The sequence below is a fragment of the Strix uralensis genome, chromosome 1 (assembly GCF_047716275.1).
Source record: "Strix uralensis isolate ZFMK-TIS-50842 chromosome 1, bStrUra1, whole genome shotgun sequence".
In the NCBI taxonomy this organism is placed as follows: Eukaryota; Metazoa; Chordata; class Aves; order Strigiformes; family Strigidae; genus Strix; species Strix uralensis.
The window spans coordinates 60,706,249-60,723,051 of NC_133972.1; the positions used below are offsets into that span (position 1 = coordinate 60,706,249).

Below are 16,803 nucleotides of genomic sequence, written 5' to 3' on the forward strand. Positions count from 1 at the left end.
TTTCAAGTGAAATAGAGAAGGTGTAGAATGCTGGCCTCTAAATTTACTTAGTTGGATCCGCCGTATAAATATGAACTACCAAGAGTAAACTTGGAAAGTGGGTTAATATATTTGAATAATTAATAAAAAATAAGAATCAAAAACTTTTCACCTTGCTGCGCTACAGAAAGTCATTTACTAGATGAAACTATTTGTAATGACAAACATTTACTTACTTTTTGTTATCTGCTGTTCTCTCTGGAATCCTTTGACTGTTTTCCTTAACTTTTTTGTGTAGTAAAGCTGCTTATGCATTCATTCTGCCACAATCCCATCACTCTGCTTTCTCCTTCCATTTCCATCTTCCTAAGAGTATCTACGAGGGAAACTTTGGGTGTGGATACTTAAAAGAGAGGAGAGCATCGGGACTAGTCTTTTGTGAAAACACTACCTCACTCTATAGAGCACTATTTGTGAGTTCTCTGGTATTATTTATATTGTACCTTTTATCTGCCAGAGTGTGGATTAGTGCTACTAAAGCCACTCACTCTAGTAGAATGAGAGCATGCAATTTGTTTTGCTGCATGGTTTCAACAAGTGTGCATTGTTTTTGTGCTATTTTTATTGCATTTTAAAGGCTACTTAAATTTCATTGATCAGCATATCATTGGGTAAGTAATTAACTTTTTATGATAAAAACCCAAGTTTGTTGTAAAAGCTCTTACATTTAACTTAAATTGCTGATTCACTGAGAAATAAAATGCATCCTATACTAGCACACTGTGTGCTGGTGAATTGTTGGCTTTTATTGCAAAGAAATTAAACTAATAAATATTACAGCCAACATCCCTGTAGTTTCTTTAAAAGGTGATGCACTCAATGTTTGTAAGAACTTGCAACCTCTCCACATTGGTTCAAGTATTGCTTTAAAAATGGGTGTGGTTCTTTGTGCTCCCCAAACTATATATTCCCTTGTAAATTCTATTTCACTCCATGATGCTCCTTGTTTTGCAAACTCCCAAGCTCCTTTTCTTTTTTTCAAATTATTCTGTAGTCAGGGAAACGCAGGCTAGGGAGAGCCACCAATTAATATTTTTTGCTTGAATTTAACATAACAAGATTACTACAAACTAATGAGTCTCTGAATATCTTACACTTAAATCTGCAAACACAACCTTGGTATCTTCAAAAAGAATAAGAATCTGTTCAGAATAAGAACTCTCTTGCCGGAGAGAGGTGGGTATGCCACTGTGGATTGTGCAGATAAACTTGTTGCTGGCTGGCTACTTTGGGCTCATATCATAAACTTTGGTTTAAAAACACCTTCTCCCCTGCCACCCCCAATCCCAACAAAACCATTTTCTGTGGTCCTTTAAGTTAGTTTCTGTGTAGAAATTAATTTTAAAGTATCAAAAAAGGTACATCCATTAACAAATTTTATTAAAATTTAACAAATAAGAAATGCAGTTCATAAGCTATGATTCGGTTACCTTGGTATTAAAACTGATAAGTAGTTGCTGTTTCTTTTAGTTATAAAAATACTAGATACATCCTAAAAATAATTTTAAAGAATCAAAATGCTTGATAAAAAGTATAGCCCTGATCTTTTTGTTGATCTTAGGGCCTTTGCATTAGGACATGTCATCTACATATATCAACATCTATTTAGACATTGGACAAAACTTTCCAAATCCCTGAAATGATTTGTGAGTCAGAGTGGACAGCAGCCATTTTAAGATAGCCAGATCTGGATTTCCTTCAACAGCACTGTTGACTGCCTTGTTCTGCAGTTGCATGGGTCCTAGTCTTGCAGCAAGCAAAGGAGATTTATGGCTGGAGGCCAGGAGAGAGGAGAGGACTATAGTACCACAGAAATAATATCATCTTCAGCAGTCATTAAACTGCATCTTGTTTTCAGGGCATCTTTAAACAGAAGGTATTATGCAAACATTCGCACCTGCAAGTTCAGATGTATGGTTACATTGATATGCAACATGAGTTACTTCGCGGAGGAGGGAGTGTTTAAAAAGCAGGCTCACTTTATATAGGGAGAGGAAAATTCAATGTCCTGAGTACTGTCTGTTCCTTTCTACACAGTTTTATTGACTGCTGAGAACTTAGATTCATGACACCTAATTCAGACATTTACCCATCTAAATCTGATTTATTTGAAGTTAAGGAGTATGAATAGTATTCTTAGTATAATTTCTGAAAGTGAGTAACACTAGCTTTATGATACGTTATCATTAGTTCATAACAATTTTTCTTTTAATTTGGTGTCTATATGACATATAAATTATCCATATTTTAAATCATCTCTTACAGATCAGTGACTGTCTTCTGCTTATCAACTGAGGATATGCTCACAGATTTAGAAATTTCTAAAGCTCCATTTTAACCCAAGCAAGACTTAGTGAGTCACAGAAGTAATGAGTCATACTCCAGATCATATTGAATTAGTATCTGGCTTAATAAAAAACCAGCTTGTTATTTGCAGTGTAATTTATGGCTTTGTTATTAGGATTTTCTGCAAATGTCACTGGCTGTTACAAAATGCTAGCCTGAATTCCACTGTGCCAGTTATCATTATCGTTCTTGGATACCCGTCCCCTTTTCCTATAACTGCATAGGCACTCAGAACCATAGCAAGACAATTTTGTCACCCAAGGCAAGACCTTTTCTTGGCTTTTTATATTGAATACTCCCTTTTCTTCTCCTAGTCTCCTCCCACCCAGCCTTTCAGCCACCATCCTCATGGACCTGCAGCTCCTTCCCTTGAAACCTGAAGTCTGGCTTAAACATATTTGCCCCAGCTGATGTCCCTCTTGGCCTATCCTTGCTATGATTCCAGAGGAATTGAGACATGTTCAATATCCAGGAATCATTGGTTGCCCGCCTTTATAATTGATCACATAGGTTTGTTTTTGACTTTTAAAATTCTTTGAAATAATAATATAGGGGAAAAAAGAAAGATGTGTACTGCAGGTGCAAATGTGAAGGGAAGATGGCCAGTAAGTTGAGGGGCAGTTTAGGATTTAAAATGATCTTGATGAATTGTAGATATGATCTGAAAAAATAAGATACTTTTCCATAGAGGATGGTTATTGCACCCATATAAATATGAGATGGAAATAGTTGTCTGATGGATAGCCCTACAGAAATGGATCTATAGTTGTGCTCTATCATATTGTTTTGAAAGACAAACACCATACTGTATATAGAAAAGAGGAAAGTAGCCTGTAAGATGTACGGACTAGCCCTTCTGTTCTACTTAGCCATTACCAAGGCCTTGATTTTGGCTACAGCCATTTAAGGTCTGGAGGACAGCAGTGATGATAATGTTTAGAAAGTCAGTAAACATGACCAGCTGAGGAAGAGTGTTTAGCCTTAAGAAGTAAAGATGGGGATGGAAATGATACGAGGCTGCTGCAAATAAAGTGACTTTTTCATGTTTGTCAGAAAACAAGAAACAGTGCTTAAACTCTAGCAAGGAACATAACTGTTAGGCATAAAAAAATTTTCTAATGAAAAGGATAGTTAAACATTAGGATTGATATGTCTAGGGATATTGTGCAGTCTCAATCTTTGAAGGTCTTTAAGTACAATAGTAGTTCCTAACATATCAGATAAACAGCTGCGGAAGATTCCTTAATTTTATTTTAAGAAAAATAATAAAAAAATCCCACAAAACCAGCCAAACTTTATTTCTGATTTTTTTCCAGTTTCACCATATTCTATGTTCATTCTGAAACAAAAATTTAAAGCTGAATGCCAGGAATCTTATCATATATATTGGCCAACTTCAGCATAAAATGTAAAAAAAATTTCTGTATAAAGGTTAAATCTCTCTTCAAATTTGAGTCACTTCTGGATTTGAATTTCAGGAAGGCATTTCTTTTGGCAGAGCATTAATAATATCAGTTCTTGTTCATAAACCAGCATGTTTAAAAAGGCCATTATACAATTTTTTCTGTTGCCACACACTACAGCTTTTAAAGCAGAATTTTCCCTTGAAACAAAAATTTGTGCTTAAAGAAAAAGCCAGCCATAAGTATATTAACTTGAAGTCTGTTTTATTTCAAAATAGTATTTCCTGAAATTATTTCTTATGAGCTGAATGCAAGTTTTCTGTAACATTTTTGTACTTTACATGTGTCACTTGAAGAACAATATATTATTATTAAAATAAAATTTTAAACTTTGCTTAATTATAGTCAGAGGTTTTGTCCTGCTAAATCAGTTCAAATTCCTATTATTAGTGTGTTTGTATGTCTTCAATCAACTGCAAAAACGAGTAGACCTTCATTCTAGTTAGCATGCAGTGGTTGTAATGTTCATCTGCTCAAATGACTTAGATTTTTATAATGATCTAAGTCCTATCAATACTTTTAGCATTGTAATTTCTCACATAAAAGGACTCCTTCACATAATTACTTGACTTATCATCAGGGAAGCTTCTATGTTGTGAAAATATACCTAACTAAATTTTAAAAAGATTCGTTCAGAAGGCAGTCCATAGGACATCAGGCATTCAGTAAAACCTATTTAGTGAAGTTTCTTTATTATGGTTAAAAAAAAAAAAACAACTGGTAAGGGAAATATGGCTGGACTGAGAGTACATTAGTTTTAAAGCAGAATACAAACATTCAGAGAGGATATGGAAAAAAAGTTTTATCAGACTTTTTGTTGTTGTTGTGGTTCCTTCATTGTTTTGCTTGAAAGATTTTTTTGGGGTTTTTTAGGTTGAGGTTTTTTTTTTTCCCTCCCGCTTTGTCCTATGTTGTCATTTCATAATTAATTAACCTAGTAAAATTGCTTCATTGCATGACTTATTAACCCTTCCTATGTTCATTCTCTCCTGACTTAAAAGCATAATCCATTAGAATTTAACCCTGATGGCTTGAAGAAGGCTGCTGTTCAGAAAGCCCTAAAGGTAAAACTAATATAGTTGTCCATTTAAGGTCACGAAAGTAATGAAATGCACAAATGCCTGCAACACTTCTCTTCCAACAGTGTATGGAATTTCTGTTGCCAGATACATATTTAGTGCAATACTGTTTTACTTGAATTTGGTTTCAAGAAGCTGTCAAGACATTGCTAAAATACTATGGTCTCGAAATTTGAATTTTAGATTAGTCAAGTGGAGTATAGAGTGCTTTAGAAGACTGAGGAAAAAAATAGTCCTGAGAACTAATTTGAAGTAGTAACTAAAGAACAAAGCTGACATGAAAGCTAAGACATCTTTCACATACTGAGCGATACTTTATTGGTCAGCTCTGAATGACTAACCGATAAAACAAATCTCTGACATATTTTGAAATAATCTTGTTTCTGCTAGTTGTTTTTAGAAGGCTTTACATCTTTTATATAAATGGTAAATAAATTTAGCCCAGCTTTTTGATATGGAAGACATAGAGTTGAGAGGCAAACGTGGAAGGCATAAGCCAAGTTCTCAGCTGGAGGAACTTGGACAAGAGGCAGTCTCTAATAGACTGTCAATAGCAATTTAGTAGCAGGTGTTAGAGGTGCATTATATGTGTGTGTGTACATATTGCTACCTGTTTAGCATGAATTTAAATTATTCGTATTTATATATCAGCATAAGCAACACAGTCTTTTTGTCAACTTGTGTAGTTTCATCATTTTATGAAGAAAAGGGAGTTTCAGGCACCTTTTTACAAAGAAAAAACTAAACATATGTCACCTGCCATTTTAAACGCCATCAGCTGGAGTGTAATCTGACTTTCTGTTCCTTAAACTTTTGTATTCTGTTGTCTTTGAGAGTTAAATATTTTCAGTTAGAAGTCATGAGAAAAAGAAATGCGGCATTCATCCAAGAAAGGAGTGCTTTCTTAACAGCTTTTTTTCTAAAGGAAAGTATGGTTATTAGAAGTGTGTCACATTAAAGTCAAGTAATATTAGTGGAAATATGGTGTCCAAAATGTAAGTTCAGATCCCAAAACATGTAAAATATGCACATTCTTAATATAAAAGTATAAAATATTTTAAATCAGTTGTAATTGTGACCTTACATGCATTAAGTAGATTTTAACTAACTTTTTGTTTACATAGCTGATCTGTACAATTTCCTACATGGTAGAATTCAAAGTATATTATTAACCACGTATACTATATTTTCTAGGCCTTTTAAACTTCATTAACACCTGTTTGAGATGATTAACTTTCATGTCTAACTTTTCTTTCTAACTTAAATTTTTGTTAGGCTAATTTAAAATTTGCGAAACAAACATGTAGCTTGGAATGTTCCTGTGTATATATACAATTTGTTTCTAAACTGATGTTTATTTTCACAGTTTGATGTAATGCTATACAGCTGGTGAGCAAGGCTCAGATATGGCAGATGGTTGATTCTCTAATAAAGAGTATTTGGTAAACTGTAGAAATATACATCAGGTACTTTATAGGGCATCTTCTTTCTCCTCAAACTGAAAAGGGGGGAATATCAATGTTCTGATATTACATCAAATTTATAATACTACTGCACTGTAAATAAAGTAAGCTTGTGCTTTGCCCATATCTCCCATGTGCATGCAATATTCTTTTTGCAGTTTTAACTATGTTTCATTAGCTTTGGGGGGTGTAATGCTCATTAAAGGATAAGAATTTGCACCTTACCAGTTTCATTCAAAGAAAGCAGAAAGAAGTCTAAAACTCCTGCTTATTTGTAGGGTTTTGCTTCAGCGTATTTAGGGTAGTTGTATGCCTTGATGTTAATGTGTTCAACAGTTACTAGCCAGTCTGCCATTCCGGGCTGTTGAATAAAATGCTGAGAATAATAGATAAGCATATAGTAGTATGCATACGATTTGTATTTTTAAGATGCAAGTTTCAGAAGAGAGAGGTTTTGCTTTATTCTGAAGGCAAAGGTTTTGCTTTTTCTTTACCAGTCAGGAAAGAAAATAAACAGCAATCCCAACCCACTTGTTTTGCTGTCAGTTGGACATAAGGCACAGGAAAGTAAGGTAAGTTCCTACTCTTTATACTTGGCTCTGTCTGTGTGCGTGGCATTGGCTATCAAGCTGTTGAGCATATACACTGCACTGAAAGTTGCCATCAGAACTGAAATTGCCAACAAGAAGCCAAGGATTGAATGGGTGCTTACTCAGTTTAAATTGTCTATGAGTTAGACCAGTTTTTTAACTATTTGTAGATGTCCTTCCACAGTAGGTTCTGATCTGCAACTGGGATTCCTACAGCAGTGATTATATAAATAACAGCATGGGCAAACAGCAGGCTTCAAAATACTGATCAAGATTTGAAAATTTAGAGAATCGGAGAGTTAGAGAAATGTCCAGGTCCCAAAGAACCACTGAAGATCATCTGCTTGAGCCTTGTCGTTGAAGTAGGGCCTCAGATTAGCCAACATGCTGTGTAGCTCTTAAGAGCTCATAGTTTAGCCAGACTACTTTGTTGTCTGCTGCTTTTTCTGCTTTGAGGTATGGACCACTTTTGTGCTTTGAGACAGCTGTCCTGTAGCACTCCTGAGCTCCTTTGCACTCCAAGGTAGACACTGATGGAATCCTTTCTAACAGTTCCCAGAGCAAATTGAAATCTGCTTTTCTGAAGTCCAAGGCTTTTATTCTTCTATTTGTTTTTCTCATGTCCCCTTAGGATCTTTAAGCTCTGTGATCTTAAGGTCACTGTAGCCAAGGTTGCTGTTGAGTCACATCTGCAAACTAATATTCCTCATTTCTAAATGGTAGATTCAGAACACCACCACTCCTAGTCAACATATCCAATGATTGAGAACAGCCATAACTGTTGTGACAGTGTATGTTTTCCTAGCACAAACTCTTAAATTGCTTGTGCACCATTGTGCTGCTTTCCTAGAAGACATTAGAGTAGTTGAAGCTCTCAGTAAAAACCTGGTTCTGCAGACCTGAGACAGCTTTGAGTTGTCTGAAGAACGTGTCATCCATCTCTTTTTTTCCTAATCGGGTGGTCTGTAACAGATGCCTGTCATTCAAACAGCTCTTTAAAATAAAATAGCATCAGTGAAGTGATACCTAGATAGGTAGATATATGTAATATGGGTGTGTTTGTGGGTTTGTTTAAATAAAAGTGTCAGTGAGGCAAAAGGAGAGGACATCTAATTTGGCTTCTTCATACCCTGTTAAAAATTCTAACAAAGACTAAACCAGATGTTATATACAGTTTTAATTTTGATACCTTTTAGAGAATGGAGGTAGAAGTTCAAGTCCTTCATTCCTGTAGATTGCTTTTTTTATGAACACTTCTGTGTGTCCCCCCCCAGTTAATCAGTTGCTGAAAGTAGTGAGATTTCCAAGTGAAATATTCTACATGGCTGTTTGGAGATTAGAAGGAAAAATACGAGTTTCTAGGAGTTTTATTGAGTTAGTTCATCCCTTATAGAGATGTATGAGGAGAGAGGGAATATGACAGTCTGAAGACCTTGCATTTGTTCTTAGACTGGTGTGAAGTAAAGGTTCTTTAGCAGTTTTACTTTACAGCAACTTTCATGCAAAACATACTTTATGTCCTGTGTATAATTTTATATGTGATCTTATATACATACCTTGGGTAGGTCCCACTTGGACTTTGTTTAAATATGTTAGGTTTCAGACATAAATTTTGCAAAGCCAAAATGAAAAATGTACTCAAGTCTTGACACCAGCTTTATTAGACAGAAATATTTTACAATTTGTATGCTTCCTGTTCTCTAACTTTAGATTCGATACAAGACCAATGAACCAGTATGGGAGGAAAACTTTACTTTCTTTGTACATAATCCCAAAAGACAAGATCTTGAAGTTGAGGTATGTTGTCTCATTCTTTACATACCTTTCTTCCCTAAGACATTGCAGTAGTGACATTCAGACATTACAGGCTGTTATGAAATGAGACCAAATATATTGTGATCACCATTAAAATTATACTTAAAGTGTTTTTTAAGACCAGGCTATGAAATGTTTGTTTGCATTTACTACTAAAAGGAAGAGATGCTATAACCACTCTCACCAGAACATAGTTGATGGTTGTCTGTCTTAAAAAAAAGGGAACAAAAGTAAATTTTGATACTGTTTCAAATCTTAACATTCTTAACTGCTAGCAGAAATTGCTGTTATGTATGGCTGATTTGTTTCCTCTCTCATCATAAGGAAGTTTTTGCTTTATCCAAATACTGTGTCCCTTTACACTACTGACATGTCATTTACATAGTTCAAAGAGACTGTAGTGTAAATGAGGACAGCCCTAGTTACTATTCCTCTAACAGTTGTGGGAATTAATTTTCACACAGACTGGAAACCATGTAGTTGCTTTGATCAAGGGTCAGATCAACATAGATGCGATGATTAGTTTTCTGTCTTGCTTTTGCTGTAGAAGATAGGGATGAAGAAACTAGGCATTGAGTATATTTGCGATTTTCTCCTTCAATATAATCATGATCAGGGAAATCTGGTTTAAGAACAAACAACATTTGATATTGTTTGGATTTTTTGTTTTTAAATGAAACTGTTGTGTCATTTTCTTTCTCTGAATTCTTACAAAGCAGATGATACAAAATGACTTAGCTTCTGTGTTCCTTCAGGTGAGGGATGAACAGCACCAGTGTTCTTTGGGGAACTTCAAACTGCCTCTAAGCCAGTTGCTAGAGAGTGAAGATTTAACTATGCATCAGCGGTTCCACCTGAGCAACTCCGGTCCAAACAGCACTATAAACATGAAGATTGCACTCAGGGTACTCTAAAACTTCTCCCGTTGTAAATAACCGAAAGCATATTTAAGACTACTGTGACTTCTGTTCTTCTGCTTTATGAAGAAGATAGTACGTTTCCGTGGGTGTCACAGTGCCAAGTATCCTTAGTGTGGCAATGCTATCAAGTACACAAAGATAATCTCTAATTTAAATACATTCTATTTCAAAAATAGAAAATTCTCTGAACGAAACAGTAATCAGCTGCATTAAGATTGAGGTTCCCTGTGATTTTAGGTTCAGAAATCATGTTTGGAATCTAAATTCCTTCAAGTTTTTTATGACTCAGCAGGCTATAGATCAATGAAATCACCTCTATCTTACAGAAATGGAACTGAGGGCATGATGGTTTAAAAAGAATACTTTATAGGGAAAGGAAGTGCCTTCATAGTACTAGAAAAATTCAAACTAACTCAAGCACATTGGAGTTTTAAAGACAAAACTTGCATACCTGAAAGTTGGTTTGACTTTTTCCCAGCTAAATTACTTGGTTTAATGAGGTAGTATATCTCTTTGCAAACAGTCAAACTTCTGTTAACTTCTGTTATTTGTTCTTTTCTAAAGCACTTTCTTGCTTACTTGTCATTAATAAATGAAAGTAACCTATAAAAGAGTAAGCAAGGACAATGAGTGAGAAGAACCTGTGATGCAGGAATAAATTTTAAAAGATCAAAAGAAAACAATTATAGAATAGCTTTGCAGGTGGCTAGAGCTGCAAAGTAAATAGCACTTGCACCAGAAGTGCTTAGAGTGTGGGAAGGAAATAATGAGGAGAATAACTCTAAATGAATGAAGAATTTCACATTGGTTTATAGTTGCCACAAAGAAGATGGAGCTGTGTTTTGCTGTGCAAAAGGCTTCCTATTGTAGAGTGAATAACTGTGAATATTTTTAGCCCTGCTTTAGTGTCACCAAGCAGTACTCTTGTAGAAACAAGTTTGTTCCTGGTTTTTATACTGGAAGATAGTAATATTATATGTATTATTACTGTATCTAGGTCCTTTCTCTTGAAAAGCAAGCAAGATCTCCAGATCATCAACATTCAGCCCAAGTAAAAAGGCCATCTCTTTCCAAAGATGCAAGAAAATCATCTTTTAAGCCTCAGGTTCCTGTCTCACCAACACCTGATTCAAACAAACCTGTTCCAGCTTCCCCAGTGACTGACAGTGATAAAAAGACTGATACAGCTGAAAAAAGTCAGCCTCCCAATGCCAGCCCTCAGTGGCCAACAGATCTCAGCCGAAGTTCCTCCAGTCTTCATGCCTCTAACTTCTCTTATTCTCCCAGCCACCTCTCAGTCAAAGAACCCACTCCTAGCATAGCCTCAGACATATCTCTGCCTATTGCCACACAGGAGCTACGGCAAAGACTACGACAGCTTGAAAAGTATGGTGTTAATTACTTAGTTTTGCAATGCGTCTAAGCTGATTTATAAAAAATGTCAGTGCAGCCAAAGAAAGAGTGCTTAGTTTGCATTTCAGTAATATTTTTTCCTGTTGCAGTTTGAGCCTGCCAATTGAAAATCAGCCATTGTGATTTTCTGCTTCCTCACGGTACCTCAGTTAGACAGATTCTTCAATTAGAAGTTACCATTCGATGATCTGCAAGATAAAGTCTACCTTGTTCTCATAGCTACACTGTGTCGTGCTAAAAAGAGTGGGATAGCAAGAGGGAAGGATATTTTTCGATACAACATTAATCACTTCCATGGCAATAGTTGCCTGTTTCACCACTGAATCCTATTAGCATTAATATTAAACCAATTAAGCTGAAGGTAGTTGGTCTTTTTAGATTACTTGGAGTTGACTATAAACAATGTTAAATGAATAGTCAGTTATAATTCAATTAATGAGGATTGCTGCAGCCACACTTTCTTAAATTCTCTAATTTTTTTTTACATGCCTCAACAGGCAGCTATACTTGCCAGTAAAGACAGCTGAGCAGTCATTCTGCTCTGAATAGGAGAATGGAAACCATTAATTCCCTATTCACGTAGCTTCTCTGTGAATCTAAGTAGAAAGATTTTAATTTTTTTATTTGTAACAGACTGAACCGATTAATCTTTTTCTCTATCAGTGTTTATAGAATCAATAGAGTAACATAGGTTGGAAGGAACCTCTGGAGGTCGGTCAGCCCTCTGCTCAAAGCAAATCTCACTTCAAAGTTAGATCAGGTTTCTTGGGCCTTATCCAAACAAGTTTTGAATATCTCCTAGGATGGAGGTTTCATAACCTTCCTCAGCAATTCCAGTGCTTAACCACTCCACTGTGAATATGTTTTTTCCTTATTTCCAATTGGAATTTATCTTGCTGCAACTAGACTGCAGCCTCTTGTTCTTTTACTGTGCACAGGCACAAGGAGTCTGACTTAAGTCTTCCCTATAATGTTTGTTTTAAGTAGTGAAAGACTGCAATTGAATCTGCTGTTGGCTGTCTCTTCAGTTTATACAAACTCATTTCCTTCACCAACTGCTTATGTGCTCCAGGCCCTCATTTATCTTTATGGTCCTCTGCTGTCTTGTCTTCAGTTTGTCAGTCTCTCTTCTGGCCCAAAACTGTTAGACTTTGTTCCTGGTGTTAGGCTTTGTTAATTATGATAAAAGCTGAAATACTACTCCTTATTTAATACATAAATTCCATAATTTCTCATTTGATAAGAGTGCTAAAGCTATGGCTAAGGAGGTCCTTTATTGTAGATCCCATGTTTTTAGGTGCTCCGATTTTTTTTTTTTTTTTTTTAATTTTAACTAAGAAAATACTGAACTGAAATGCTTCATTCTAGTTTTTAAAGTGCATGACTTGGGCATTTTAATGGAGCAACCACTTTGTAGTAGCTATTCACAAGAGACACGCCTCTCCTTTGAAGTTAAGATAATCCTTCAAGTGGTTGAGAAATGCCAAGTATGCCATATACTGTCCTGTGTGAAATGGAAAATACTCATAGTCAGTTTACACAAACTAAAGTAAGCATTTCATAGAGATGAGGAAACTTCAAATATTGGCCATTCTTTAAAACAGAAATTATTAAACATGGTGCTTGCTTTTTATTTAAGCATGACCTGTATTTGTACGTGTAAATTGATTCTAATCTTACTTTCAATGTGGCATGAGCTGCAGAAAAGTAAAATGACTGTGTTCGTACTGTGATTTGAACTTTTAAAACAGTAAGTGTGTTTAAGCATTAACTATTTTAATCCCAAGAATATTTATATTTCTACATTAGAGAATTTAGAAAAGAATGAACTAGTTGGGTCCTGGCCGTAGGTAAGAGTGGCCCATCACTGAGGTTTTCATTGCAGTTTGCACCATTATTCTTTCCAATTTCCTAGATACTGCTTTAATGTTTATTTTAGGGTAAGCAAGTTCTTTACTGATAATTGTTTTCAAAGTACTGAAGAGCAGCTAGCCTCTAAACTGACAGGAATACCTAGCTTTTGGGGAGTAGAGCTGTTGGACCAAGGAACTGAAGTACAAGGAACTGATGAAAATATGCCTAAATGCTAACGTGCACATTGGTCTAATGAAAAGTTAAATGTATAGTACATGATGTCTGGGAAAACTACTCAGCATATATTTCAGCTAGGTGTTCCTTTAAATATGCATTTTAAAAACTAAGCATAATGTTCTACTTTTTCCTGCAGTGGAACAACTCTGGGGCAGTCTCCCTTAGGACAGATTCAGCTAACAATTCGTCATAGTTCACAAAGAAACAAACTGATTGTGGTAGTGCATTCCTGCAGGTAAGCATAAAATACCAAATTTCATTTCTGTGCATATTTCTTTGTAAACTTTGTCATATCTTGACTTATCATTATAAATTGGTTGTCTGGATGATCTTTGTTATTTTTTAAATAACGTACTGATTGCACTTATGTATTAATACGAAACCATAAAGAGCTATACTCAGTAAAAACTTTGTTGAAGATTTTGCTGTGATTTTGTATTTGTCTATTATTCCTCTGTCATATTTTAAATGAAAATGGCATGTAGATTTTTTATCAGCAGTGTCTGAAGGCTATCTCCGAGAGACTGAATTTTTCATGGAATGACAAAAATGCGTGATTTTTGGAAAGCCATATATAAACTTTGAATTGGAATTTAAGAGACGTTGTATTCCCACCTCTGCTATCTGCTCACCATTTATCTGATCTTGTACAAGTCACTGCTTGGCATTTTTTTTAGTTTTTCTTTTCCACTGCTGTTACCTGTGTGCTGTATCCTGTGCATCATACTTTGTGCAGGACATCCCACAACTGATTCATTAAGTGATAGTAGCGTAGACACTTATATTCAGCAATGTCTCATTTATTTTCTAAGTGTTTTTCCTTGTTTTTCACTGGTCACAGAAATTTAATAGCATTTTCAGAAGAAGGATCTGATCCATATGTGCGGATGTATTTACTGCCTGATAAGAGACGATCGGGAAGAAGAAAAACACATGTATCAAAGAAGACATTAAACCCAGTGTTTGATCAAATGTACGTTCTAAACTATGTGTAGTAGTTTTATATCATGTAATTACAAAGCTGTCAAACAAAGGCTTCTCAGCTTACCTGAATGGATGAGCTGTTGAAACTCCTAGATGTCACCACCAGACTTGATCATACCTTTCTCTTCTGCTTTAAGAGCTCTTCCCATACTTCTATTCCCTGTTATCACCACAGCCCTTCTTACTCTGTTACCAGCCACTCCTCTCTTTTTCTGCTTTATCCTATGTCAGTTACCTCCCCTTTGTGCGGGTAGCTAAGAAGCAGTGCGCGCTTTGACAATCATGCACTCATGATCGTGAGTGGCCACCATTTAGGTGGCCAATGCTGTTGGTATCTCTTCCTGCCAGGAGCATGTTGATTCTGCCTGGCTGATTGCCTGGCTGATAGGTGCTGCCTCCTTGCTGGGACTGGCCAGCCAGTGTCTATGCATGATCACATTGCTCAGTCAATCTACTTGGTGGCACTTCTCAGCATCCAGGGAGTCATTTACCTCATAGGTTATATCCCGGCCCACAGACTGGAAGTTGTGCAAGCTTGTGCAACATTATATTGCATAAAAATCCTTATCTTTTGCACTTGGTTTTTTGATGGTAGTTTCTCTCACACATGTACCCCTTACTCCCCCACCCATCACTTTTCCATAAAGAAGACCTTTCTCTACAGACAGAAAGTTAATTTGGGGAAAACAGCACTTCATTCTGTCCAAGGGAAATCTGTAAATCATTAGTTAGGGGCTCTGGTAGGTTTCCCTGGGAGTGCAGCACTCTCCTGTTTATTCCAGGTAATAGATTTATTTTACTGTGCCTTTCCAAGTAAAATGTATTGTAAAGCAATAAAGCTGTTTAAGAACTGTAGTGACAAATAGATGTAGATTGTGGTATAATCTTGCCCTCACTTTCTGTAAGTTTCAGATTGAGAAAACAAAATGCATTCTTCCTTAAAAGTTGATAGGTTTCCTTAGTGTGCCAGGAAAGAAAAAGGAGCTCTGGTTGTTGAGGACTGAGGATCAGTAAGACTGACCAGTCTTTCCCTTTTTTTGGGGAATAGTGATACTGAGCTGTCAGTGTAGCAGGATTCTTCATTCTCTTCTCTGTAGAGTCAGTGGTTGACCCTTCCTTGGTTTGTTTGGTGTGTGTTTGTTTTGTTTTACCAGTGGTTTCTAGAGACCAAAAGTAACAGAAGTCTCAAATGTTTGATGTTGATATTGATCATAGTATTGAAGAAAAATTTTAGGCAAAACACTGGGATTTTTTCTTCATTTATCTTGGACTTTATTTTTTGTTTGGGGCGAGGGATGATTCGGTTATGATTTGAATCACTACAGCTTCACTGTAGGAGCTGAACTTGCACTTCAGGTACAAAATTCTCTCTAAAGCATCACTTTGCCTGTCAGATTTGATTTCAGTGTTTCCCTGCCTGAAGTACAGAGAAGAACACTAGATGTAGCGGTGAAGAACAGTGGTGGTTTCTTGTCCAAAGATAAAGGGCTGCTTGGCAAAGTAAGTCGACAACAAGCAAATTCTGTTAATACAGCATGTTATTGTATAAGACTAAAATCCTCATGTGATATGAGCTTGTTAGTATTGACTGAAGCACCTGATTCAGGTACAAAGCATTTCAAAATTATAGATTGCTTAGATATCAAGCTTCAGTAAGGGAAGGAACAAACTGCAGAGACAGACATAAAAAGATGAGGCAGTAATCTCTTCTAGAGAACAGTAAGTTTTGAAGCTGGCAGTAACAAAAGAAACCTGCATGTCAGACTTACTAATCATACCATCAGAGAAAGAACATAACCTGTAGAAAACAGGTGATATCTCAGAAAATGTCCAGACAAAACTGGAAAGACAAGCAAGAGTACTTCGAGAAGCACACAGAACAAGTGTATGTTTAGTAATTAAAATCCTAGATTGTAAAATCCATGAGAGAGAACTGCTGCTGGAGACATTCCCAATGCTAAAACCAGCTATTGTGTTTACAACTTCACTGTTCTATAGGCACTCAATAAATTGCTCTATTTCCTACACGTGTGATTTGGAGCATGCAAAAAGGAATCGTAAATTCCTACACCCTTGCGAATTGCCATGTTCAAGCTATGTAAAGAGGATTAGAGATATCAGAATTGTGGTCCGTTCATGGTGAATGGTGCTCTTAATTTTCCTGTTTACCAGGAAGGCTGTTAGCATAAACATATCAGCTGATTGCCATTGCCAAGATATGCCATGTTCAGAATTTAAGCCTGTGAGGTGCTCTGGGACCATATCACTGAAGAGTATAGATTTTTAGGTCAAAACCAGCAATTTGAATCTACTGCAAGTCAGCCAGACAGCAGATAGCTATGATGACAAGGATGTAAAATATATTTTTTTTACTAATGGCATTACTTATACTGTAGTTTACAGGATTGTCAGATTTGGTCTTTAAAAGACATAGAATGAAAGGCACACATAATGCATTGATTGCTAATTTAACTTTCCACAGTTATTAATACCTCTGGCATCTGAAGAACTTGCTAAAGGCTGGACCCAGTGGTAAGTATAATATTTCCTTTATTAATAATAATACATACTAATAACTAGTGTGTTAACAGTTTTAATAA

General features: G+C 36.0%; 1 protein-coding gene across 5 annotated transcripts in view; it reads left to right on the forward strand.

Moving 5' to 3' along the window:
• ESYT2 (extended synaptotagmin 2) overlaps window positions 1-16,803 on the forward strand; it is a 91,605-nt gene that overhangs the window by 71,561 nt on the left and 3,241 nt on the right. For 2 of the 5 annotated variants that reach the window (XM_074868456.1, XM_074868490.1), the window contains 10 exons: window positions 351-452; window positions 4,850-4,912; window positions 6,888-6,962; window positions 8,691-8,777; window positions 9,551-9,700; window positions 10,713-11,101; window positions 13,356-13,454; window positions 14,061-14,192; window positions 15,598-15,703; window positions 16,686-16,735. In XM_074868456.1, coding sequence (XP_074724557.1) covers window positions 351-452; window positions 4,850-4,912; window positions 6,888-6,962; window positions 8,691-8,777; window positions 9,551-9,700; window positions 10,713-11,101; window positions 13,356-13,454; window positions 14,061-14,192; window positions 15,598-15,703; window positions 16,686-16,735 — 1,253 coding nt within the window. The remainder of the gene's footprint in view (window positions 1-350; window positions 453-4,849; window positions 4,913-6,887; window positions 6,963-8,690; window positions 8,778-9,550; window positions 9,701-10,712; window positions 11,102-13,355; window positions 13,455-14,060; window positions 14,193-15,597; window positions 15,704-16,685; window positions 16,736-16,803) is intronic. The other 3 variants (XM_074868465.1, XM_074868472.1, XM_074868482.1) reach the window with 3 other exon arrangements.